Raw genomic sequence first — 25,182 nt, forward strand, 5'->3', positions numbered from 1 at the left:
GTTTTTCTGCACCTCATTTTCCATATCTATAAAACAAGGATGGCATTATGTCTCTGCAATATAGTAACACAGAAACACTGTGGACTACATACATTAAGTTGACTTAAGATAAGGAGATGTTATTGTTAACATTTAAGTAACCATGGCTGTCGATGAATAATCATTCCAAGAATTAAATGGTGTTTTAAAACAGCACGAACCCCCAGGATCAGAGACTTACCCAGGTGGAAGACGCTACCTCAGAGTGAGACGGTATATCATTTGAGTGTTCCTCATTCACTTCCGCTAAATCTGACATTGTAACTACAGTGAAGTTGACATGATTTTGCACTAAACGGACAAAGAGAAATCACATGATATATTTCATTAGCTCCACTCAGGATAATACATCATAATCAGCTGCTGCACTTGTCTAACCACAACATAATATTAACAGCTATCATTTCTTCTGCTGCTTCTACCATGTGTATGGTTTGACCAAACCAGAAAATGTACCTTCAAATTGCACAATAAACTCTAACTTAATAAGTCTGCTATTTAAACCATGCTCTTAACAATGTAGTTCTTTGACATTGCCGCTTCTCTTATTTCAGTGTGTACAGAACCTCCTGGAATTTGAATCACTTCCATGTAGCCTATAAGACAAAAATAAATTTTATTTCTTGTTATTTTTCTTAAGCAATAGTAGTCATGAAGCTAACCATTAATAAATTATTTTCTACTGAAAATTAGTAAGAGATATGGAATTCGACTTTACTTCAACGTGTTCTTTCATGTGATACAATAGAAAACTCTTTAAATTTCAGACACAAATTTGAAAGTGATAGCAAGAATTTACCATGTAGTCAGGAATTCCTTTTTTTAAAATGCTAATAAAGTCTTTTCAACAGTGTATCACAAATAATTAATGTATAAAATTAGATAATTCATAGGATAATTCAGGCTGGAAAGGACCTCAGACAGTCATTTAGTCCAACATCCTGCTACAAGCAGGGCCAGTTAAGAGATCAGAACAAGTTATTCAGTGATTTATCCAGCTGGGTCGTGTAAACCTCCAAAGATAGAAACTGTAGTACCTTTCTGGGCAACCTGATCCACTGCTGGACTGTCCTCCCGGGGAAAAAGTTTTCCTTACATTTGGTCAGCACCAGTCATTTTTCAATTTATAGCCATTGTCTCTCCTCCCACTGTGTACCCACCACTGCGAACAGTCTGGCTCTGTCTTCTCCATAACTTCCTCCTCATGGATATTGGAAAGCTGATACCCTGCAAACCTCTTATCCAGGCTAAATAAGCCCAGTTCCCTCAGCCTCTCCTTACAGAGGGGCACAAGCCCCTGATAATCTTAGTGGCCCCTCATTGAACTGAACTCACTCCAGTGAATCAATCATTTGGGGACCCAAAACTAATAACACTAAGATAGCAACACTAATATTGTTGGTTTTGAGCTAAACTTTCAACTAGTTGCCCATACACACTTCTTGAGTTCTTAATAAAATGAACTTAAGAGACATTTCTGGATTCTTTCTAGTCTAAAATTTCATGTATGACTAAATAATAGATTCTACCATATGCATTAAAATTATACACTAAATTACTTTTACCATACAAACATAACCAATGAATTAAAAAACCCCACTCACTAAATTTTAAGTGTATTAAAGACCATGAGAACTAAGTATTCAGTAATGAAACATATTGTTGTATTTGATATAAATCCAAGCAAATACAGAAAAAAAGAAACAATGAGGCAAAAGGAGTCAAAGTGAATGACCAGCAGCAATGCCATGCTGGATATCAATGCAGCACTGTTATTTTGTCATCTAAATGCATTGTGCATCAGAATGGGCATATATGTACATACCTCCCTTGGGCAATGAATCATTGAAGAAACCTTCAGTGGCATCACATGTACTTCCATCTCCTCCACAAACACGGCATCCATCTTCCTTAGCATCAGACCCCAAAATATTATCACAGTCTACATGCTGAGAACAAATAAATCCAAATATTTTAACAGGATGATGGTTTCTTGCACCATTACCTTCATAGTTTTTTTTAAGTGTTTCTCTCAAGTTTGACACATCCAGTTATTCTTTTTATCTGCTCTGGTTTTGATAGCTGTTACTCTAAGTGGGTTTTGACTTATCAGTAGAAGAAATTCAAGTATAACTATCCACATTTTGGTTCATTACCAAATCTTCATTAAGTAATACTTTGTATTTGTACTGTGACTTTCAGGAATGGATTTCACAGCATTTTACAAACAACCAATATAAGTATTACAGTTATCAATAAATGATTAGTGACATTTTTAGTTAATATTACAACAGCTAATTGTGTTCCATCTGTATTGCTTTGTTAAGGAAAATACTTGCTCTGTTGGTGTGTTTATTAATCATTTATGTTGCATAAATAGTATTATTGTTCCCAAAGGTATTTACAGCTTCATAGACCATCTTTCCACATCTTCCAAGCAAAATTTGCAATTATTTTTATAAGATTGAACATAAAATGTAAATTATTTCAATGTATGAATGAGTACAGAATGAAACTTCGTGAAAGGCTGAATTACATGCTGTATTGGATAGGATTAAAAAGCCTTCAGGGAAAAAAGAGAGGTGATTATCTATTTGAGAAATCTATGTATGGTGAACAGTGATTAACTCCCTATAACTTATTGATTCATCCTTATTACAAAGGTAATGAAAATATAGACAGATGAATCCTTTAAAAAAAAAAGAGAAATCATGAACAAGTAAGATGTAAACAGAATAAATTCTGTACCTTGCCAATTTTTTCCACGAGTTATAAAAAATGAGGCAGCTATGTAGCTTGATTTACTCTCTAGCAATATTATCTACCATCTTGTAAACAGGTAACACATAGATCATAAGATAAGTTAAAATACTTTAAATAATTTTACTAAATAGTATTTATTCCAATAATTTACATTTCAATTTTCTGATTCACCAAGAAGACACAATTTTATTACACAGCTCATTCCCAACTTGAGTTTTAGTCTGATTATTAGTTTAAAAAATTTCTCATAAGTACTAAAATTCCAGAATTCCACATTATTTCTTGTTCTTCTTTTTTGTTAGTTTATATGGGAAATGCTTTTGATCTCATCATATTATTCAATAAACACACATCTTCAGCACTCAATTTAGCAAAGCACTTAAGCTTCAGTTACGTTAGTGGCCTCAGTGAAATTTTTAATGTCACCAGCACTGTTCAGATATTTAGACTTAAGTATATAATTAAACACTTTGCTAAACTGAAGCAGCAGTGGGATGAATATAACCAAAAATATGCACAGACCTCCAGTTCTGTGCAAATTCATACGATATAGTTCTATATGAATCTAACAAGAAAATCAGATTTTTAGTTAATGGCAATTACTTGCATCATTATACACTTTTTCATAGAACTACCCAGCAATAGTATCTTGTAAACACTCCCATTGAATATAACAAACAAGTACTATAATTAAATGTAGGAGATAGCAGACAAAACAAAGTAAACCAGAAGTATTATATAAAATATTTGTAACCTTGCATTCTCCATTGATGCAAATATCCAGTGAATCAGAATTGCACTGAGTTCCATCTATTACTGCAGGAGCACATTCAGTGTAAAAATCATAACCTTCAGTCAAGCAGTTTAATGCACATGGTTTAACCTCACCTGGACAATAAAAAGAAAGAAAAAAACCCCACCCCAGAATTCTTGATAAGTTAATTATTAAAAATATATATGCATAACCAGATCTGAAAAGTATAATCTTATCTCATACCCAACGCATATAATGTATACCCTTTATTTACTTCCCTTTACTGATTTCATTATTTCATCATTTGAAAAACATGGATAACAAAACAATGTAATGTTAGAAGTACGTCAGGGTAAATTTCAAAACCAAGATGACATTATTTCAATTAGGAGTTTAGTACTATTACTTGAATTACACTACAGCTCAGACTACGTGATTGCAATGACCCTTTTCAGGATTTTGATCTAAAAACCTAAGAATAAAACCATTCAATTGAATAAATTCAAAATGACAAAGGGGAACATGGATATATTCACTCAGCTTTTAGAACAGGAAAAAAACAAAATAATCAAAGGGCAACCTACAAACTTTGAACATTGACAAAAACATAACTAAGCCTGATTGAACTATCTCAGAAAAAAAAATTACAACCCTCTTCCTTGCCCCAAAATACCCTTTTATTGCACAATGTGATTATTTATAATGTGATTATTGAAGTAGTCTTTAGAGACTCTTATAAATACTTTTTTCTCTTTCTCCTTTTCCTTCTCTTCTGACCTTAAGTAAGGAAAACTTTGAGATTTTTTTTATACTGAATTTGTCATCATAGCAACAAAGGCATTTACAAATTATCTGTGTAATCTCTAATTTTATTGCAAGTGCATGTGGAGAAGGGCTCCATATTTAAGTAGAGTCCCTACAATGATGCTCACTCTCCTTCAAAGTAAAACAAAATTCTACCAGAATAGAGCTGGCTCTTCCGTGATATTTTCAGAAACTGACAGAAGAATAAGCTTAGCAAACTTTGCTTATTGTATCTTAATTGAAACATTCCATTTACAGACATTACTTTTGTCCTGGTTCTGTCTGGGAAAGGGATAATTTCCTGGTTTGAGTGGGAAAGAGTTCTCACAAGAAGCTGGGAAGGGACACAGCTGCAGCTGACCCAGGCTGGCCAAAGGGATATTTGATACCATTAAGACATGCTCAGGATATATGATGGTGATCCCCTCGATGGAGTTCATGGATTCCAGACTGGGAGCACACAGTCATCAGTTCCTGGGCAGTGAGTGATTTTGCATTGTGTATCATCTATTTTGTATATTCTTTTATTGTTATTATTGTTTTATTTTCTCCTCCTTTGCCGTGCTGTTAAACTGTTTTTATCCCAATCAACAAGCTGCACATTTTCTTTTTTGATTCCCCTGCTCATCCTACCAAGCAAAGAGAGAGGTGATTAAGTGGTTCCCGTGGTTCTTTTGTTGCCAGCTCAGGGCTAAAACCAAGCGGCCACATGGTTCTTTGTTGCTGTCTTGGGGCTAAGCCACAACAACTTTATAATATTTATATAATATTGAAGGCTTCACTTAGGATAATGTTTTTGCAAAGCTACATCATACCTCCAGTGTAGGGTTTCCAGTTATAATACTTTCCCCGAAAAGGCATATTGTCAAAGTCTGCACATTGTTTTTCTTGAAAATCACGGGCCCCTGGAGGACATGGCTAAAATAATAAAGACAAAAAAAAAGTTAATTTATTCAGTATGTCAACATAAAAGGAAATATTTATATGCTTATTACAAACATAATCACGCAAGAGCCTAGGAGATGGTTCCCTGCTTGATCTTGTGGCTCTGATTCTGACACTTGCTTTACTGCATTACAGTTGAAGTGTCTATTTTGCAGTCTTAGGCTGGCATGAAGTAACTGAAATAATTTAAACAAAGGTAAGTTATATAGCAGTTTCCATAAAACTGGACAATCAAATTCATGTCAAATTCATATGCTTATCCATCAGCATAAGTCCCACATGCTTAGGTACTAATTTACATGGCTGATATTTTAACTGCATCAAGTTACCCCTAAAAGTTAATTAAATTACACATCACCACCCCCAAACAAAATCCTTTTTCTATATAGTTATAATAGGAAAAAAACAATAAAATATGAAGATTAGTAAAGAAGGATCACGACTTCCATATTTATACTCTTAAAAAATTCTTGCAATCTGGTCTTTGAGATGTACTCTCACTTCCCTTGTTTGTTGGTGATCTTGGAAGTATTTTGAGGCAACAATATCATCTTCATAAATGATCTGGATAATGGGGAACAGCATACCCTTAACAAGTTTGCTGATAACACAAACCTAGGAGGAGTGGCTGATAAACCATAGGGCTGTGCTGCCATCCAAAGGGTCCTCAACATGCTGGAGATATTAGCCTACAGGACTCTCATGCAGTTCAATAAAGAGAAGTGCAAAGTCCTACACCTGGGGAGGAACAACCCCATGCACCAGTACACAGGCTGAGGGCTGACCTGATGGAAAGGAGCTTTGCAGAATAGGACCTGGGGGTCCTGTTGGACATCAAGTTGAACATCAGCCAGCAATGTACTCTTGTGGCAAAGGCAGCTAATGGTATCCTGTGCTGCATTAGGAGGAGCGTCAACAAGTCCAGTGAGATGATCCTTCCTCTCTGCTCAGCACTGGTGAGGTTAAACCTACAGTACTATGTCCAGCTCTGGGCTCCCCAGTACAAGAGAGACATGACCAACAAATGGCCATGAAGGGCCTGGAGCATCTCTCATATGAAGAGAGGCTGAGAGACCTGTGACTGTTCAGCATAGGGAAGAGAATGCTCAGGGGAATCTCATCAGTGTGTACAAATATCTGAAGGGAGGGTGGAAAGAGGCTGGAAACAGGCTCCTTTTGGTGTTGCCCAGTGACTGGACCAAAGGCAATGGGCACAAACAGAAACACAGAAGTTTCCTCCTGAACATCCAGAAATACTTCTGTACTGTGAGGGTGACCAAGCAATTGCACAGGTTGCCTAAGGAGGTGGAGGATTCAGTCTTCTTGCAGATATTCAAAAGACATGATCCTGGGCAACTTGTTCAAGGTTTGAGCAAAGGGGGCTGGGCAAGATGATGTCAAGAGGTCCCTTCCAACCTCAGTCATTCTGTGATTCTGTAAGCAAAACAAAATCTTTCTTTTACCCTATTAAACATTAATTCATTTTTTTGCCACAATTTAAATTGCTACAATCACTGGATTTATCCTCTTTTCTCCTCAAAGACAGCTCTGGAAGTCCCAAAGAAAACCAGCTACACACAAGCATGCGTATCCAGGAATCTCACTGCTGACAAGAATAGCACACAAGGCTGGAAAAACATGGGAGCAGTTAAAGGAACTGTAGGAGCAAAGCCAATCATACAATGTTCCTGCTTTCTTGATACTTTATCTGGTTTTTGGTAGTCCTGCAAATTAAATTCTGGTTTCCTATACTACAAGTCCTGTTAAATTAATTTTGCTAACTACTATAACAATGATATCAAAACTTTTACATAACCCAGTGTCTTTGGCTCTAAAAATGAAAATCCATCAATCCATAGACAGATTTAGTGACCTCTGTAATAAAATAAGTTTCCATTTTAGTGGCTAAGTCCTCTCACTGAATACTGACAAGTGCTAGCCCTTATCTCAGGATCTTGCTCTTCATCCAAATCATTAATTTGAACACTCTGAATCATTAGTTTGAATCCAGTTTCAGGTGGATTCAGTAAAGTTTTCAGGGAGTCCTTTTGAAGACTACAGTTACCAAATGACAGCCTGTAACTTGAAACATTCTGTATAAGCATAAAATGCAACTATATACTTTATTTTTGTTCCATATTTTTTTAATCTTTTTAATATCTCACTAATACCTGAGAGGAAGTAAAACTAAAGACAATGTTGTCAAGAAATGCATTCAAAATCATAGCTATAGAAATGCAAAAAAGGTTACTGCATTTACAAAATGTCTGCTCTTTGGCACTGTCTCTCTGCATACGCGCTCCTCCCAAAATAAAGTGCAATAATTGCTTGGGTAAAACAGTTCACTATTTCATGGAGTTACAGTATGTACATAGATAACTCTTGTCAACCAACAGGCTGCTTGTGTTTCCAAATGCTCTTTTATGAGACTGCAAATCATGAAGTAGGAATCTAACAAACGTATAAAAACTTACAATCAGGTCTGAAGAATGTCTTGAGAAGATGACATTGAAACAATTAAAATTTTGGGTGGAAAAAAAGTACTGACTTTAAGAATAATATCAACATTTTTAAGACTAAAGCAAAAATAAATCAACTAGAGTATTAACAAATCATTGAATCAATGTTAACATGACAACATCCTGTCTCTCAGAAATCTGTTTATCTTGTAGCTTCAAACCTGGCAGACTTCAGTAGCTGAAGTAATTTGGTTTACTATTAACAAAGAGCTATATTACACCTCACAGAAGATGAAAAAACCAGTGAGCAAGGTGACAGCTGAAACTCAAATACTGTTCCAAGAGGTAGCCCCTCACATGAATGCATTTTAGAAAATTTAGGATTCAAATTATTTAAATTATTAAAGTAATGAACAATATCTGTGAATGTATGCATAAAGGAAGGAACCAACAAAAATTACTTGCCTACATCCCGTTAAGAGAAAAGGCTGTAGAACAAGAATCTTTCTAAGGTATGTATACATACATACTTCTATACAAATAAAGCACTTGCAGAAACTTGTAAGCAAAATGTTTCCTATTATATTTTTAAAATCAGGAAGCTTTTAGTTTTAGATGTATATGAAATTAGGCTTCACATCCTATACATATTTTAAATCAGATAATGAGTTACTTTGAATAACTATGTGCCTTGCAACTCTATTAGAATTTTGGTTTGGTTTTTTTTTTTAAATAAAAAATGCCTTGGTTGGAAAAATACATAATTTTTTTTGTAAGGTGTAGTGTGGTTGCTGGAAGAAACTAAGTTTCTGAGGAGTGTGTTCAATCAGTTTGTAGACGACACTAAGCTGGGCAGAAGTATCAATCTGCTTGAGGGTAGGGAGGCTCTACAAAGGGATCTGGACAGGCTGGATCAATGGGCCGAGGCTGACAGGATGAGGTTCAATAAGGCTCAGTGCCAGGTCCTGCACTTGGGCCACAACAACCCCATGCAGTGCTACAGGCTTGGGGAAGAGTGGCTGGAAAGCTACATGGCTGAATATGAGCCAGCAGTGGCCCAGGCATTTGACCTTGCAAGAGTCCTCAAACAGTTAAGGGAAGAGGGCTCCAGTCTGCAAGCATGAATTTTTAAACAAATCTTAGACTGTATGTACAAACTGAAACAGTGTTGTAAAAAGTTCATTATTTGAGAAGGACAAATAGAATATTCTAGGTTACAGTTTGCCTGACATTAGTCCCAAATAAACAGAAATGTTGGTAGAGACGTGACTGATATAGGTTGAAAAGAAATGCAAGTAATAATACAAATCAGTATTTTATATAAGAATAGGTTTCATCAACTAAAACTTTTTAAATTTCCTGGCAAAATTACAAGGATAATGGAATATGCTTAGATTTTTATAAGGCACTTAACTTAGTGGTGCACAACATCCAAAATAAAAAAAAAAATAGAAAAAAACCCTGTACTAGTTCAGTAAAGCACACAATAAATTTATTAAATATTTACTGACGCATTTCAATAAGGAATTGTACCTTAGTGAATTCATAGGTGAATTTCCTATTGACTATAAGAATGAAAAATATGTTCAACGTTACTCAAAATTTTCATTTGTGAATTGGAACTATAAACAAAATTATTGCTTATGAAGTTTTCAAATTACAAAAAGATCATCTGAATGAAAATTAAGATGAAAATAAATTAATTACAGCATATCATCTGGTAATCTGAATTCATTAAAATGAAAATTGCACAAAGCCAACCACAAAGATACACATCTATGGAAAAAATACAATAGTCAAAGTTTCAGAATGGTGCACTGTAATTTGGAAGGCTGTATGACTGAAAAAGTTTTACAGCTCATACTGAACAGTCAGCTCAGCCTCAGTTTCTCTTACAACACTGTACCTGAAGGCCTAATAGACTTCTTGGCTATATTAACAGAACAACTGTGATTAGAAGTAGGAAAGTAATTTTGAATCTGGAAATTTGTAATACTTCCTAACAATGGAGATAACCTCCACAGAAAGAAGTTTGCAGAACTAATTCTTATGAGAATTAATAACAATCATAAAAACAGGGGTTTATCAAGGAATCAGCATATTAACTATTGTATTTTTTTCTGAAATACATCAAAAGATAAACAGATGAAACAACATCATTAGGGACACAGACTCTCCTGCTGTTATGAACTGTCTTGATTTAAGAAGAAAATTAAGAAAAATTTGAAGCTAAAATAATATGGAAGCCTGTTTATGTTTGTACTGCTACTGATTTGGAAACTTAGTAGTAAAATTGTTTATTGGTGTGTACTGTTTTCTGGTAAAATTTTTTACTTAGTTGAATTTGTAATTTTGGTTCATAATTTGATTTTATACCTTTATACACTGTCCCACCCCCTCAGTGGTACTTCATTATTTGATGAGCTCAGCTCTAAAATGAAACTGCATGATAATTATAGTAACACAAGAACCAATGGATACCTAATTGCAAAACAGTAGATTTAAAACACACCAGAAGAAATACATTTTCACAGGATGTATGAAAGGATTGTGTAACACATTAGCACTAGAAGTTATAAAGGTATAAAAAAGGTAAGAGGGTTTAAAAGTGAATTCATGGAGGATACTTCCATTTGTGGCAGTTAAGCAACATGGTACAGATATGATGTGGAGTTCAAGAAATCTTTTAACATCCAGCTTCCTGAAACTCATATAGTATATCCATGGAGAAGTCGTTCCTTGGAAGCCAAAAATGTATACTTTTTCCCTAAGCACCTGTTATTTGCCACTGCTGGAAGACAAGACACTGGGCTAGAATGACCTTTGGTCTGATGTGGAATGCTCCTTATTCACGTGGATGCTCAAGTTGAACTCACTCAAAGCCTTAATGTGAAGGCACCAGCTGGGCATCACATTGCGATAGGGATCCCAACATTTAGCAGAAAATGCAGGGTGCTTGCAATATAGAGGTGCCCAACAAAACTGTTTGCCAAAATAAAATGCCAATTTCAAAGCTTTTCTGAACTAGGAAAAAATGGATACATTGCTGCTGAAATGAAAACCAGACAAGTTGAGATTGTACTTTTACAGTGGAACTAAATTTACTTACATCAGTATTACAGGAGCAATATTGCTTCCTTACTCCAAGACAATATTTGCCTCTGCCTGAAGGCCTGAAGTACATAGAGTTTTAAGGTGAATAAATGTTTTATTTAATAAGAATTGTAGCACTGACCTGAATTGGAGCAGATACAAAACAACACTGGGTACTTGAAAATCTTCACTCATATAGCGTTCATCTAGTTTGCATAGATCCCAAGCAATACAGTTTAATTGTATTTTGAATATACTAAAAAGGCATTGGTTTTAATATATGCTTGCTTTGTAAAACTAGAATGAGAAATGTGTAAACAACCTACATGATACTTTTTTTTTAATCTTCTCATATTACACTTGAAAGTACGACAAAATGAAGAAACACTGTCTGCTGAATACTGGAGCCAGCAGCAAAGACTGCATTTTCTAGTTCAAGAATCTGATTTGAATTAAACAGTACTAAATCTCGGGAAACTCCAGAGTAAGCAGGTTTCTATTAGTGCGATTAGGACATTGTTCTTAAATTCTCAAATTGTTCAAGAACCTTAACTATCTTCCACAGAGGTAAAATATTGAACTAACAATGACTTAAATGGAAGATTAATTAGGCATTAGATCTTTAGCTCATATCTTAAGAGAGAAATGGAAAAAAAAACACCTTAGTGTTTGTTTTATAATAAAAAATAAAAGAATTTACAATTAACTAAAAAGAAAACCAATACTATTTTTCGCATTACAGATATTTAACCAGGCAACACTATCCGAGAAACTCAAGTTAATTAATGAACTAAAGGGAACTTTTTCATAATACAGAGACACACACAAGAAATTTTTAAAAAATATTGCATTTGTTTACTGCACTGGTAAACATTTAAAATTAAATCATCTTTCAGCATATATTTCACCAACTGGTGAAATATATTTCAACATGGTGACAACAATAGCTAAAAAATCTTAGGAAATTACTCATGATCCAAACAAACATTTCACTAGCATTTTTACATGCTGCTGTGAAAAAAAAATATTTAATTTATTAAACTCTCGGTAACGTAGTCTGAATTGCTATCAATTATTATGGATAATTTTTGCTTTTGAATTCATTCAGTAAGTAGTTATATTTGCTAGATTTTATTGATAGTTATTGCTAATGATAGGAGGTGAATAGACCCCCCCTTAAACAGTAGTAGTGTGACATAATGCTGTCTGTCTTGCAGAGCACAGTGGAAAGCTGAAGTACAGCCTAGACTGCAAAACATGAGTACAAGCAACAAAAAAATGAAGTGTGTAGAGAGGAGAAGACAAGAAAGGAGGGACAAAAGTCACAGAATGGATTTTCATGGAATAAGCATAAAAGCTTTGTGCTTTCAAGAAAAAGTGGTATTAAAAATGGTAATGGAAATAGAGATTATGGGACATGACAAGAACAAAGTATGGAGTAATAAAACCATCCTTCTGCTAAGACCTATAGCTGTGATGAGGTAATTGGAACAGGGCAAGCAGCAACAGAAAAAGGGCAGTGATTCATTCAGCAAAGAACAATAATGGAAATAAGTAAGTGTTCCTCATCTGAGAAGTGCTAGTGACAGAGAGAGGAGCACTTACCTGACAGATCTTCTCTGGAACAGTGCTCAGGACACTGGAAAGTAGACAGATCAAAGTACCAGCGCAGATAGACACAACAGACCAAGCTGTAGTGGAGAAGTTTGCCCTTCTTGAGGGAGTGTAGATGGACCAATAGGAAGTAGTGGCAGGGAGAGAAGTTGCTGAATTGATTCAAGAGTCAGTGGGAAGTCACAACTAAGTGTTGGACGTGATAGCATATAAATATATTGTATGCAACATAATATTAATTATGGTTTATATGAAAGCAGTTGTGTAGCACAGCAAGTTTGTAGATGACACTAAGCTGGGAGGAAGTGTCCATCTGCTGGAGGGTAGGGGGGCTCTGCAAAGGGATCTGAACAGGCTGGACTGCTGGGCCGAGACCAATGGCATGAGGTTTAACAAGGCCAAATGCCGGGTCCTGCACTTGGGGCACAACAACCCTATGCAGCACTACAGACTGGGGGAAGAATGGCTGGAGAGCTGCACGGAAGAGAAGGACCTGGGGGTGCTGGTTGACAGCCAACTGAACATGAGCCAGCAGTGTGCCCAGGTGGCCAAGAAGGCCAATGGCATCTTGGCTTGTATCAGAAATGGGGTCACCAGCAGGTCCAGGGAGGTTATTCTCCCTCTGTACTCGTTCAGGTTATTCTGTCCCTGTACTTGGCACTGGTGAGACTGCACCTCGAATACTGTGTTCAGTTCTGGACCCCTCACCACAAGAAGTATGTTGAGGCTCTGGAGCGTGTCCAGAGAAGAGCAACAAAGCTGGTGAGGGGGCTGGAGAACAAGTCTTACAAGGAGCGGCTGAGAGAGCTGGGGTTGTTTAGCCTGGAGAAGAGGAGGCTGAGGGGAGACCTTATTACTTTCTACAACTACCTGAAAGGAGGTTGTGGAGAGGTGGGAGCTGGCCTCTTCTCCCAAGTGACAGGGGACAGGACAAGAGGGAATGGCCTGAAGCTCCGTCAGGGGAGGTTCAGGTTGGATATCAGAAAAAAATTCTTCACAGTAAGAGTCATTGGGTACTGGAACAGCTGCCCAGGGAGGGGGTCGAGTCGCCTTCCCTGGAGGTGTTTAAGGAACGGGTGGATGAAGTGCTGAGGGACATGGTTTAGGGAGTGTTAGGAATGGTTGGACTCGATGATCCAATGGGTCCTTTCCAACCTTGTGATTCTGTGATTCTGTGACAGGGTCTGACAGGCAGTGGAAAAACCCAAAGTAGAGAAAGATTGTTTAAGGGGGATGTGCTGGAACTTGTCGGCCACAGGCCCTGGGAAGGAGTGAGATAAGAACTTTGACGCGTAGGCAGCCTCTAGTTTCTCACTAGTTTCTTTGTAGAATCCTTATAAGCAAGGCCACAGTACCCTTGAGCATAGCCGTTATAGAACAACAGGATATAGATAAAGAAGTACAAGAAATCACAAAAATGTATCTTAAGGAGGAGTTGGCCTTTAACGATGTAGCCAATAATGAGCTTGCTTTTTGCAATATGTATGAGCCTTAATTATCTGTAACTAGTAGTATAAATATATGTTAGCTGCGCAATAAAGATGACATTTGCTTGCATCAAGCTGCGTCCCGTCTCTTAACCGCGGCACAGTTGTATGCAAAATCTTAGAAATACTGTGTTGCTTTTCAATAAGTAACTGGAAATAGTTACTTTATATCCTAGGTAAGCATCAGATAATGTCTTAAGAAAGAAATCTATCTAAGGCATAATTTAATTGTATTTTGCATGAACATTAAGTTGCAGAAAGAAAACAGTTCTGTTTACTACTAAATATAAATTCAGCTATCTATACAGTACTTACATAATAGATACATTAAAAAACGTTAAAAGTATCTCTAGTGATCTGCTACTGTTAAATTGTTGCTGTTTCTGCTATATTGAATACAAATGTTGGCAAACTAGTAAAACATTTTTGGAGATAATATGTGAAATCACAGTTCTGAATAATTTCCAAGTATGTCTTTTTGTTGGCTCTGGCTTACTTTAGCTACTTACGCTGGACTGTCACAATGTCTTATAGATGAGGAGACTCTTCCTCCGCAGATCCTGCTGCACTCTCCCCATATCGACCATGGACCCCAGCCCCCATCTATGCTCTGGGGCCAAGTGCCAAAAGGTATGCACTCTCCCTGATAACACCACTGAAAGATTTCACAGAAAACCCCAATAAAATTAGCTTCCAGGCTTGACAGAGTTATCAGGACAGAAAAATATTAAGGTTAGGCAATGACAGTTATAGGCATTACCATTCTCTCTATAGATAACAAGACTAATATTTTACTTTTTCTAGCCATGTTTAGACATTGGTGAGGGTGTGTGTGATTTGTTAACTGTCTTCACTAAGTCCTGAATTAAAGGTCCCTAACTCACACTGGAAATTAAAGCAATCTTAAAATATTTTCTTTTTTTCTTCATACATCCTCCTTAATGTTTTACATTAAAGGAACTGCAAGTAGCTTACAGTCTTTTAAACACTAAGATGCATTTCTAAGATTAGTTTAGTAAAACACCCTCTACTTAGGATTCACATAGGGGCTTCATTGTGCAAAATTAAAAATTCTCCCCGACAGTATTTTTAAGAAAGTATTATCTTACATTTTAAAAAAGAAAATATGGACTAGGTTACAATGGCATAAGAATTTGTTGCAGCACTTTATTTATACTAACTCTACAGACATAATAAAAGTAGTGCTAAGGCATTAGTCATAGTACAGAAAATCACTATAAAATTGTGACTGGCCATTTGTTCAGGGAGAGAATGAACATGTGTACTTTATTCATGCAATCCAGCACATTTCTGTTGATAAACCTCATCTTTTATGAGTTAGAAAAAACAAAAAACTAGCATTCGTGTGTATACAGAAAATATATAAAGTAGATGATTTTAAATCTCAAGGTCAAAATGCATTGCCTTTTCTACCAGATCTGGTTGGGAAAGTCTTCCTCATAGCAGCCAGTATGGTGTTGCGTTTTAGGTTTGTGACCAGCGCAGATAACATACCTCAACTGACCAAAGGGATATCCCATTCCCTATAACATCATGCTCAGCAATAAAACTGGGGTATTTCCAAAGCAGCCATTGCTCAGAGACTGGCTGGGCATCAGTCTTTTGGTGGGAGACAGTGAGTGGTGACTGATTACCTTTGCATCGCATTTTTTTTTTTACATTTTCTTTCTTTTCCTTTCACTTACTAAACTGTCTCCATCTCAATCCATGCGTTTTTCTCTCAAATGACTCGATGGGGGTGTAGCTGCCAGCCAGGGTCAACCCACCACACCCTTCTTCAGAAAAAAAACAAGGACACAAGATTTCATCGAGTTATACTTTGGAAAGGAAGGTTTATCCTGGGTTAGGAATATCGCTAGGAAACTCCCCATTCTGGTATGGCCCTCAGACTACTACCCGTTATTGCTCTTCCACATGGGAGGTGACAAAGCTGCAGTACGTAGTCCAAGGGTGATCGAAAGAGACTTCAGGGCCTTGGGACAACTAGTGAGGGAATCTGGGGCCCAGGTGATTTTTTCCTCCCTCCTTACAGTTATGGGCGGTGACTCTGGAAGGAACAGACAGGCCCAGTCTATTAATATATGACTCCGTGGCTGGTGTCACCGTAACAGCTTCAGGTTTTTTGACAATAGGATGGCCTACACGGCATCAGGTTTACAGGTGTCAGATGGGAGCCACCTTTCTCAAAGGGGGAGGAGGGTCTTTGCTCAGGAGCTTGCAGGGCTCATTGACAGGGCTTTCAAATAGATGTGAAGGGAGAGGGGGATAATATCAGGCATGCCTGTGACAAGCTGCAGGAGGACACACAATGCTTGGAGGGATGGGGTGCTGGTATGAGCCCTCCACCTGCTGCCCCCAGGCATGCTGGGGATGCTGCAGCACAGCTGAAGTCCTGTGGAGATGAGCGGAGGCTCCTGAGTTAGTAGGTGCCAGCAAGGAAATTAGGGGGTCTTCTAATAAGAAGCCCAGCTGAATTGCCTCTACACAAACACACGAAACTTGGGCAACAAATAGGAGGAGTTGGAAGCTGCCGTGCTACTAGAAAGCAATGATCTGGTTGCCATCACTGACACTTGTTGGGACAAATCCCATGACTGGAGCGTGGCTATCAATGGCAACAGGCTGTTCAGAGGGACAGGCTGGGAAGGAGGGGTGGAGTCATTGCCGTCTATATCAGGAAATGGAGAGAGTGTGAAGAGCTGTCTTTGAAGAGTAGCCACGAACAGGTTGAAAGCTTATGGGTGAGAGTGAAAGACCTAGGAAACAAAAGGAACCTTGTGATTGGTGTCTACTACAGGCCACCTGATCAAGGGGAGCCTACTGATGAAGCCTTCTTCCTCCAGCTACAGGAGGCTTCACGCTCACAAGCTCTCATCCTACTGGGGGACTTCAACCACGCTGACATCTGCTGGAAAAGTGACACGACAAGCTGTAGGCAATCCAGGAGACTCCTGGAGTTCATTGAAGATAATTTCTTAATCCAGCTAAAAGACACCTCTGTCCAAAAGAATGCAATACTGGACCTGATGTTCACCAATGAGCTCATTGGGAACATCAAGATCTGAGGCAGCGTGGGCTGTAGTGATCACGCGCTGGTGAAGTTCAAGGTCCTGAGGGATATGGGGCAGGTAAGAAGTGTAGTCAGGATCCTAAATTTCAGGAAATCAGACTTCCAGCTCTTCAAGGACCGCTGGGCTGAGACCAATGGCATGAGGTTTAACAAGGCCAAATGATGGGTCCTGCACTTGGGGCACAACAACCCTATGCAGTGCTACAGACTAGGAGAAGTCTGGCTGGAAAGCTGCCTAGAGGAGAAGGACCTGGAGGTGTTGGTTGACAGCCAACTGAACATGAGCCAGCAGTGTGCCCAGGTGGCCAAGAAGGCCAATGGCATCTTGGCTTGTATCAGAAATGGCATGAACAGCAGGTCCAGGGAGGTTATTCTGTCCCTGTACTCGGCACTGGTGAGACCGCACCTGGAATACTGTGTTCTCTTCTGGGCCCCTCACCACAAGAAGGATGTTGAGGCTCTGGAGTGTGTCCAGAGAAGAGCAATGAAACTGGTGAGGGGGCTGGAGAACAATTCTTATGAGGAGCGGCTGGGAGAGCTGGGGTTTTTTAGCCTTGAGAAGAGGAGGCTGAGGGGAGACCTTATTACTCTCTACAACTACCTGAAAGGAGGTTGTAGAGAGGAGGGAGATGGCCTCTTCTCCCAAGTGACAGGGGACAGGACAAGGGGGAATGGCCTTAAGCTCTGCCAGGGGAGGTTCAGGCTGGACATCAGAAAAAATTTTTCACGGAAAGGGTCATTGGGCACTGGAATAGGCTGCTGAGGGAGATGGTTGAGTCACCTTCCCTGGAAGTGTTTAAGGGACGGGTGGACAAGGTGCTGAGGGGCATGGTTTAGGGAGTGTTAGGAATGGTTGGACTCGATGACCCAGTGGGTCCCTTCCAACCTAGTGATTCTATGATTCTAAGGAGTTATTCAGTAGGACCCCCTGGAACATGGTCCTCAGGGACTAGGGAGTGGAAAAGAGCTGGCAAATATTTAAGGATGCTTTCCATAAAACACAAGAGCGCTCAGTCCCCATATGTAGGAAATCGGGCAGCGAAGGGAAGAGACCAGTGTGGCTGAGTCGAGACCTGCTGGTTAAACTGAAGAGCAAGAGGGAACTGCACAGGCAGTGCAAGCTCAGACGGGGAACCTGAGAAAAATCTAGGGATGCTGCCTGGTTGTGTAGAGATGGGGTCAGGAAGGCCATGGCGCTGCTGGAGCTGAACTTGGCAAGGAATGCAAAGACTAACAAGAAGGGCTTCTACAGATAGGTCAGCCAGAAAAGGAAGGTTAAAGAAAGCGTATCCCCACTGATGAACAAAAATGGTGACCTCATATCAACAGATGAGGAGAAGGCAGAGGTACTCAACAACATTTTGCCTAAGTCTTCACTGACAACCATTCTCCTCACCCCTCCTGGGTCATAGGACCACAAGATGGTGACCAGGGGGATAAAGTCCCTCCCATTGTAGAGGAGAATCAGGTTCATGAACATCTGAGGAACCTGAACATTTATAAGTCTATGGGACCTGATGAGATGCATCCCAGAGCCCTGAGGGAATTAGCTGATGTGGTTGCCAAATCACTCTCCATGATATTTGAAAAGTCATGGCAGTCAGGAGAAGTCCCTGGTGACTGGAAGAAGGGTAACAGTGTGCCCATTTTTAAAAAGGGTAGAAAAGATGACCCTGGGAACTACTGACCTGTCAGCCTCACCTCTGTGCCTGGGAAGATCATGGAACGGATCCTCCTAGAAGACATGCTAAAGCACATGGAGGACAGGGAGGTGATTAATGGCAGCCAGCATGACTTCACCAGGGGCAAGTCCTGCCTGACCAACCTAGTGGCTTTCTATGATGGGGTAACCACAGCAGTGGACATGGGTAAAACAATGTATGTGATCTATCTGGACTTCCGTAAAGCTTTTGACATGGTCCTCCACAACATCCTTCTCTCTAAATTGGAGAGAGAGAGAGATTTGATGGGTGGACTGTTTGGTAGATGAGAAGCTGGTTGGATAGTCACATTCAGAGAGTAGTGGTCAACGGCTTGATGTCCAGATGGAGATCCGTGACAAGTGGTGTCCCTCAGGGGTCTATACTGCGACAAGTGCTGTTTAATATCTTCATCAATGATATAGACAGCGAGATTGAGTGCACGCTCAGCAAGTCTGCAGATGATACCAAGCTGAGTGGTGCAGTTGCCACACCAGAAGGACGGGATGTCATCCAGAGGGACCTGGACAAGCTGGAGAAGTGGGTCTGTGTGAACAAGGCCGAGTGCAAGGTCCTACTCCTGGGTCAGGACAATGTGCAGTTTCAGTACAGGATGGGGGATGATATGATTGAGAGCAGCCCTGTGGGGAAGAACTTGGGAGTGCTGGTCGATGAGAAGCTTGACATGAGCTGTCAATGTGTGCTTGCAGCCCAGAAGACCAAACGTGTCCTGGGCTGCATCAAAAGAAGCATGGCCAGCAGGTTGAGGGAGGTAATACTGCCCCTCTACTCCTCTCTTGTGAGACTGCATCTGGAGTCCTGTGTCCATTTCTGGAATCTCCAACACAAGAAGTATATGGAACTGTAGCCCAGAGGAGGGCTACAAAGATGATCAGAGGGCTGGAGCACCTTCCCTACGAGGACAGGCTGACGGAGTTGGGGCTGTTCAGCCTGGAGAAGAGAAGGCTCCAAGAAGACCTTATAGCGACCTTCCAGTACCTGAAGGGGGCCTACAAGAAAGCTAGGGAGGGAGTTTTTACAAGGACACATAGTGATAAGACGAGGGGGGATGGCTATAAATCGGAGGGGGGAAGATTTAGACTAGACATAAGGAGGAAATTCTTCACCATATGTTACCAGTGTTCTTTGCTAAATGTTGAGTGCTTATGTGAACCTTATGGAAACTACAGAAGCCCCACAAGGTCAATCACCTCCAAGTAGCATCTTATTTCAAACCCATGCGATCTATCTCATCTTTATTTCAATCTCATTATTGCTTCTACAGTCACCTAATGCACTCTTCCCGCACTGATCATTGGCTTGCACTTTTTTTAAACAACTTTCCAGGTACATTAGTGTTATATCTATGTCTCTTGAGAGAAAAAAAAAAAGAGAAAGAGAGAGAGAAAGAAAGTGAAAGGGGGTTTGGAGACAAGACAGTCCTATGAAAGAAGAAAGGGGACTATGGGAACTTGTTTAAAAAAAGACACAGAAAGGATTTAAAATCACTTTAGGATTCAGAAAGGGGAAAACTTCTAGGATTTACCATGGCTATACACCTCTTAATCTTACAAAAGAAAAGGGAAAGAAATTCACTTTAAGAATAAAGCTGAAAGTATATCAAATGTTTTTAATTACAACATGATCCTGTAAGTCCTTACACAAGAAAACTTGAAACCTTAACACCAGTGTGTGAGCAGTGTGTAATAAATCAATGTGATTGAACTACTTATACTCTGCTAACAAACATCAAGTTTAACGTGACTTAACCACGGTATGAAATATGAAGCCAGGGAAGAAAAGTCACTTTTCAGTGAGTTGCTAAGCACTATGTACAGATTCAATTGAATGCACAATCCTAGTCATAGTATCAACAGGTGAAGGAACAGAAAAGAACTGGTATTTCTGATGCAAAGATGCACACCCATGGTTTTTCTAGCTTTCCTTTTTAAAAAAAACAGCTTTCAGAATCTGCTTCCATCTTCCTATAAAAGCCCTACATAAAGCTAAATTACTCTATTTAACTGGAGTAAATCACATCAGTCTTTCATTAAAGCAATGACAGTTTAATTCACTAACATTAAAATTTGAATCACCTGATTACAAGGGTCAATTGTAATTCAGGCTATTTTGCCTGAAATTTATTTTTTAAGAAATATTGTAGAACTGTTGTGTATAGCAATTTGTTTGCTCTCCTAGATTTAAAAGTTAACTGGCCAAGATGCTGTTTTGTTTTGCTCATTACTAATTCAGTTACACTATTCTGTCTCTGAACTGGCATGTGGGAAACTAGGAAGCAGTGAAGGTATGACGACTGCACGTCCTGTATTTCTGTAGTTGATGCTTTCCCAGCAACTTTCTATTAATGGTAATTAACTTAATGGCCACTCCTCATAATTCATTAAAAGCTTTCTAGACCCAAATGGTGCAAGGGAGCTACTGAAAGCAGAAGGAGGATTCCTTATCTTGAAAATATATCTTCCTTCTGCCTCTCTATATGTAGTAAGTTCATACCTTGAACTCTATCTGTCCTCCAAAATACACTAACAAAATGTGAATAAAAACTGGTAATTGAGTTTTAAGCTATTTATGTTGGCAAAATAACTGGAGAACTTAATTGCAAACATAAAACAATGACAAAGACAGTTACCTGTCATCAGCTAAAATACATTACCTGATGTGTTAAACTCTAGTGTAAGATATGAATAGATTGGCCCTGCTGATTTCAGAGAAATCATGTATGCAAAGGAAAGGAAACTTTGTCCCCTTATCCCTCTACTCAAAGTATTTACTGACACCAACGATGGTTTTGCATTTCAATGCAAAAACAATACCAAAGAATTGTTAGGCACTATCTCTGAAATCCATGCTAGCTGTCAACAGTTTCATAGATCATAAAAAGCATCACAGCTATATATGCATAAAGTATTAACTGCTATTAAAATGTCTGAGGTTTTAGCCTCTGTCCTAAAAATGTGGGGACTATCTCTACATCAAATCATTATTTTGAACCACAAAAATCTGTAAATTATGTATATTCCAGGTATTATTTAAACTCATAAACCAGAAATTTAAAGTCAAGTCTGCAATTCTTTCCTGAGTTAATCCAGAGACAGCCAACTGTTATTAGGCAGATGCTCAAAGGTTAAGGAGGTAAGGAGTAAATGAACAAAAGTTCTCTTTACACTCACCTAAATAAAAGCATTGAAAAAGTTTCTGAACTTTCAGAGGAACTGGCACACAAACAGAGCAAAGAAGAACTGAGCCACACCTGACAATCAGCAGAGAATTCACACTGCATCACTTTAGAAGATGTAGCATATCTATTACCTACATAAAAGAACAGGAACTAGCACTGTTCCTAATAAACCCAAAATCTCCCACTGCAGTGAATCCAGTAATATCCTTGAAAGCATGTATTGCCTTAAAGAAAAAGCTATACATCAGTATTATACAGTGAAATTTCCACCATTACAATTTGGCTCACTGGAAATCATAAATTTAACATTCTCCTGAATCTGAGAGTATACCCTAAACCAAAAATATTATAAGTATCTTAAGGCATTGCCTCTCAGTTCTTTATTCAAAGTATCTGTTTCTTCACTTAAATTCTCTAAAATTGTCCCTGTATCAAAGATAGTGGTAAGTACAGTATAAAGAACAATGCACATGTGACATTAGAAGAATCATTGTCTTCTTGCAAACATGTAGTCTTAGGTTTTTAGCTAACACATCTCTGAGTTCTTGTCTGACTTAATATGCTGAACAATATAGGGAAATCTGACCAATAGCCACAATGCTGGAACAATTTTGTCCATAACTGACTAAAAAGTTTATTTAGGTCTAGTACTCACAACAGTATCAGTACAGCTACCAAAGAGTTCCTTTCAAGGTCAAATTGGCTCCTTGTCAGTAAACACACGCACAGAAAGGCAGATCCTTGTAGTCCCTTTTGTACTTTAGTTCTGATGCCTTAACCATTCAGTCCCCACTCCAGGTATTTAACTTCAAGTTCATAAGTGAGAAAGGCTTCATGAACTTAAATGTGCAAAATTCTAATTTATGATCAAAACCAACAAAAAGTTTAAAATAAAAATACATAGGGAATGTATGAGGAAATGTGGGAAAAAAGACGATGAATACGGATGAACATGAAAGCTAGATGGTTGAAAGAGGTATGTTTTCTAAAGGATAGTAAGACATAAGTATAAAATTCCAAAGAAAAAAGAACATGAAGATTTTCCAAGTTACTTTAAAAACACCAACTATTTCGACAGCTATATCGAAGTCCAAAAGAGACCTTTATTTTTTTTGCCTTTGATTTGAGAGTTCGACTGTTTATCTTGTCATGTCTTGCCATCACAAATTGGTAAAGAACACGAGCAAGAGAAAAAGGCAAGCATTTTTCTCTGAGATTTCCCTTTGTTTTAGAATTTATTTACTTCTGGGTCACTAAATCCCATGTTGGAAAACAGATGTTACCAGAGTTCTACAGTAATATATACAGTCTGAATCTCACTATTAAAAATAGAGGGATTTTTCAGAAATGCTTATAAGTCATACACATACTGATGGCTTACTGATGGAATACAATACACTGTATCAATTCAGTGAACTGGTAATGTCACACGAAGACTTAACTTCTTTTAACTATTGTCTCAATTAAGTGTTAAACTCTTTTTTGTAACTATAAGGAATCCCAACAAAAACTTTAAACCAAAAAGAAAGAAGAACATATAAAGCCAAGATTACCTACATCTTCATTACTTCCAGTTGTCTGTGTTTTGGAAACTGATTTAAGAACAGAAGTGTACTGTGCTGTGTGATCATCACAACAATGATGACATAGTTTAACAGTTTGAAGAGAGAAAAAAAGCCCCAATATACACTTGGAAAAGCCAGGGTTTGCACATTATTAACTTTCCAGTTTAATTTAAAATGCAGTATATCTCCAAAGGCTGTCTTATAAATCATGGAATGAATACTCGCAGATTACCTTAGTCTGAAAATAAATGGTGTGTGTGGTGAGAATTTGTAAGGAAAAAAAAGGGTATGCCTTAGATGTAATGACAGGAAACAGAGCCCTTAAAGAACGATGGTGGAAAGTAAGAACTTAAAGAGGAACAACAAAGGCCAAAAGAGGTTTGATGATAGATCAGGAATAGAAGATCCAGTGAGCTAGTTGGCCCACTACATATAGCTTTTAAATTCTTTGCACAATGCAATATGCCAAAGAGGCATCTCAAGAATAATGTTGTATTTATCACCCCTGGGTTATTAAAAGTGGACTTTCTTTTTAGCTAGACTTTAGAAAAGTGACTGGAGTAAATTCAATCATTACGTTGGGTTTTTTTAATAATCTAATAATTAAAATATTAAAATTATATGTTTTTAAACCACCAGATATGTTTTCAAGGTTTATTTAATTTAGTCTCAGCTGAATATTTGTTAACAAGCACAGCAGAATGCATCCTTTAACTACATACTTTGGTCTGTATAATTTTAAGTATTATTTATAAATATATTGCATAATGGCCTAAATGTGCAGGGGGTTACTTATACTGTAAATTTCTTTACCTTAAATATTGCACACTGGTGCTTGCAGCCAAAGCTTTGCTAGTACTTAGCTATTCAGTATTCTATTCAGATATCTAGCTTCATGTTCCTCTGTTCCCATAACAAATTATTCTTCCTTTCAAAAAGAGATCTGAACAATGTGAGAAACAATAAACTCAATGTCAGAAAAAAAAAATAAAACCAAACAGACCTGACAAATGAATACACATACAAAAGTAACTTCAAAATGTAGATTTGAGTTGAAAAATTAAAGCAAGCACAGCAGGTTTCATGTTTCAAGATTAATACAACATAGACTTGATCTCATTTAACTGAAATCAGGGAAAATTCTGTAATACACTTTACAAGGAGCAGGATCAAGTGTTCTGGGCTCCTGTTTTCCCCCCTAAAATTGAAGAATGTTTCTCCAGCTCATTGTAACCCCCACATTTTGGCATACACTACACACAAATGACTCAAGCAAAAGATGCAGCATAAGGATTAAAATGTACCCTTTGCTTACATATGATGGCAATGGACAGTGTGCTATCAGAAATCTGTAACCCACTACTGCATCTAACTAAAGATTTATATTATAAAGGAATATGTACAAATGACTAAGCAGAGCACTCAGCATAAGGATGACTTCTTACCCCATATTTAAATTGGCAGGATGTTGCTCCATACTGGAAGCAACACTGTTCATCAGCATCATACACCTGACCTGGGACCACAGCTGGATAAAGAAAGTCATGCTTGGGAGGCTCATTATTGAGGCAAGTACCACAGTCTGAACTGTTCAACATAAAGGACATAAGGATTTAGTAATTCTACTAACTGTAAATCACAGTAACAATATCATGTATCTAGTTTTTAC

General features: G+C 38.2%; 1 protein-coding gene across 1 annotated transcript in view; it reads right to left on the minus strand.

Moving 5' to 3' along the window:
- LOC128850242 (A disintegrin and metalloproteinase with thrombospondin motifs 6-like) overlaps positions 1–25,182 on the minus strand; it is a 74,568-nt gene that overhangs the window by 35,297 nt on the left and 14,089 nt on the right. The window contains 6 exon segments of the mRNA XM_054053236.1: positions 556–635; positions 1,865–1,988; positions 3,557–3,690; positions 5,176–5,278; positions 10,874–10,937; positions 14,468–14,613. Coding sequence (XP_053909211.1) covers positions 556–635; positions 1,865–1,988; positions 3,557–3,690; positions 5,176–5,278; positions 10,874–10,937; positions 14,468–14,613 — 651 coding nt within the window.

The sequence above is a fragment of the Cuculus canorus genome, chromosome W (assembly GCF_017976375.1).
Source record: "Cuculus canorus isolate bCucCan1 chromosome W, bCucCan1.pri, whole genome shotgun sequence".
Taxonomy (NCBI): domain Eukaryota; kingdom Metazoa; phylum Chordata; class Aves; order Cuculiformes; family Cuculidae; genus Cuculus; species Cuculus canorus.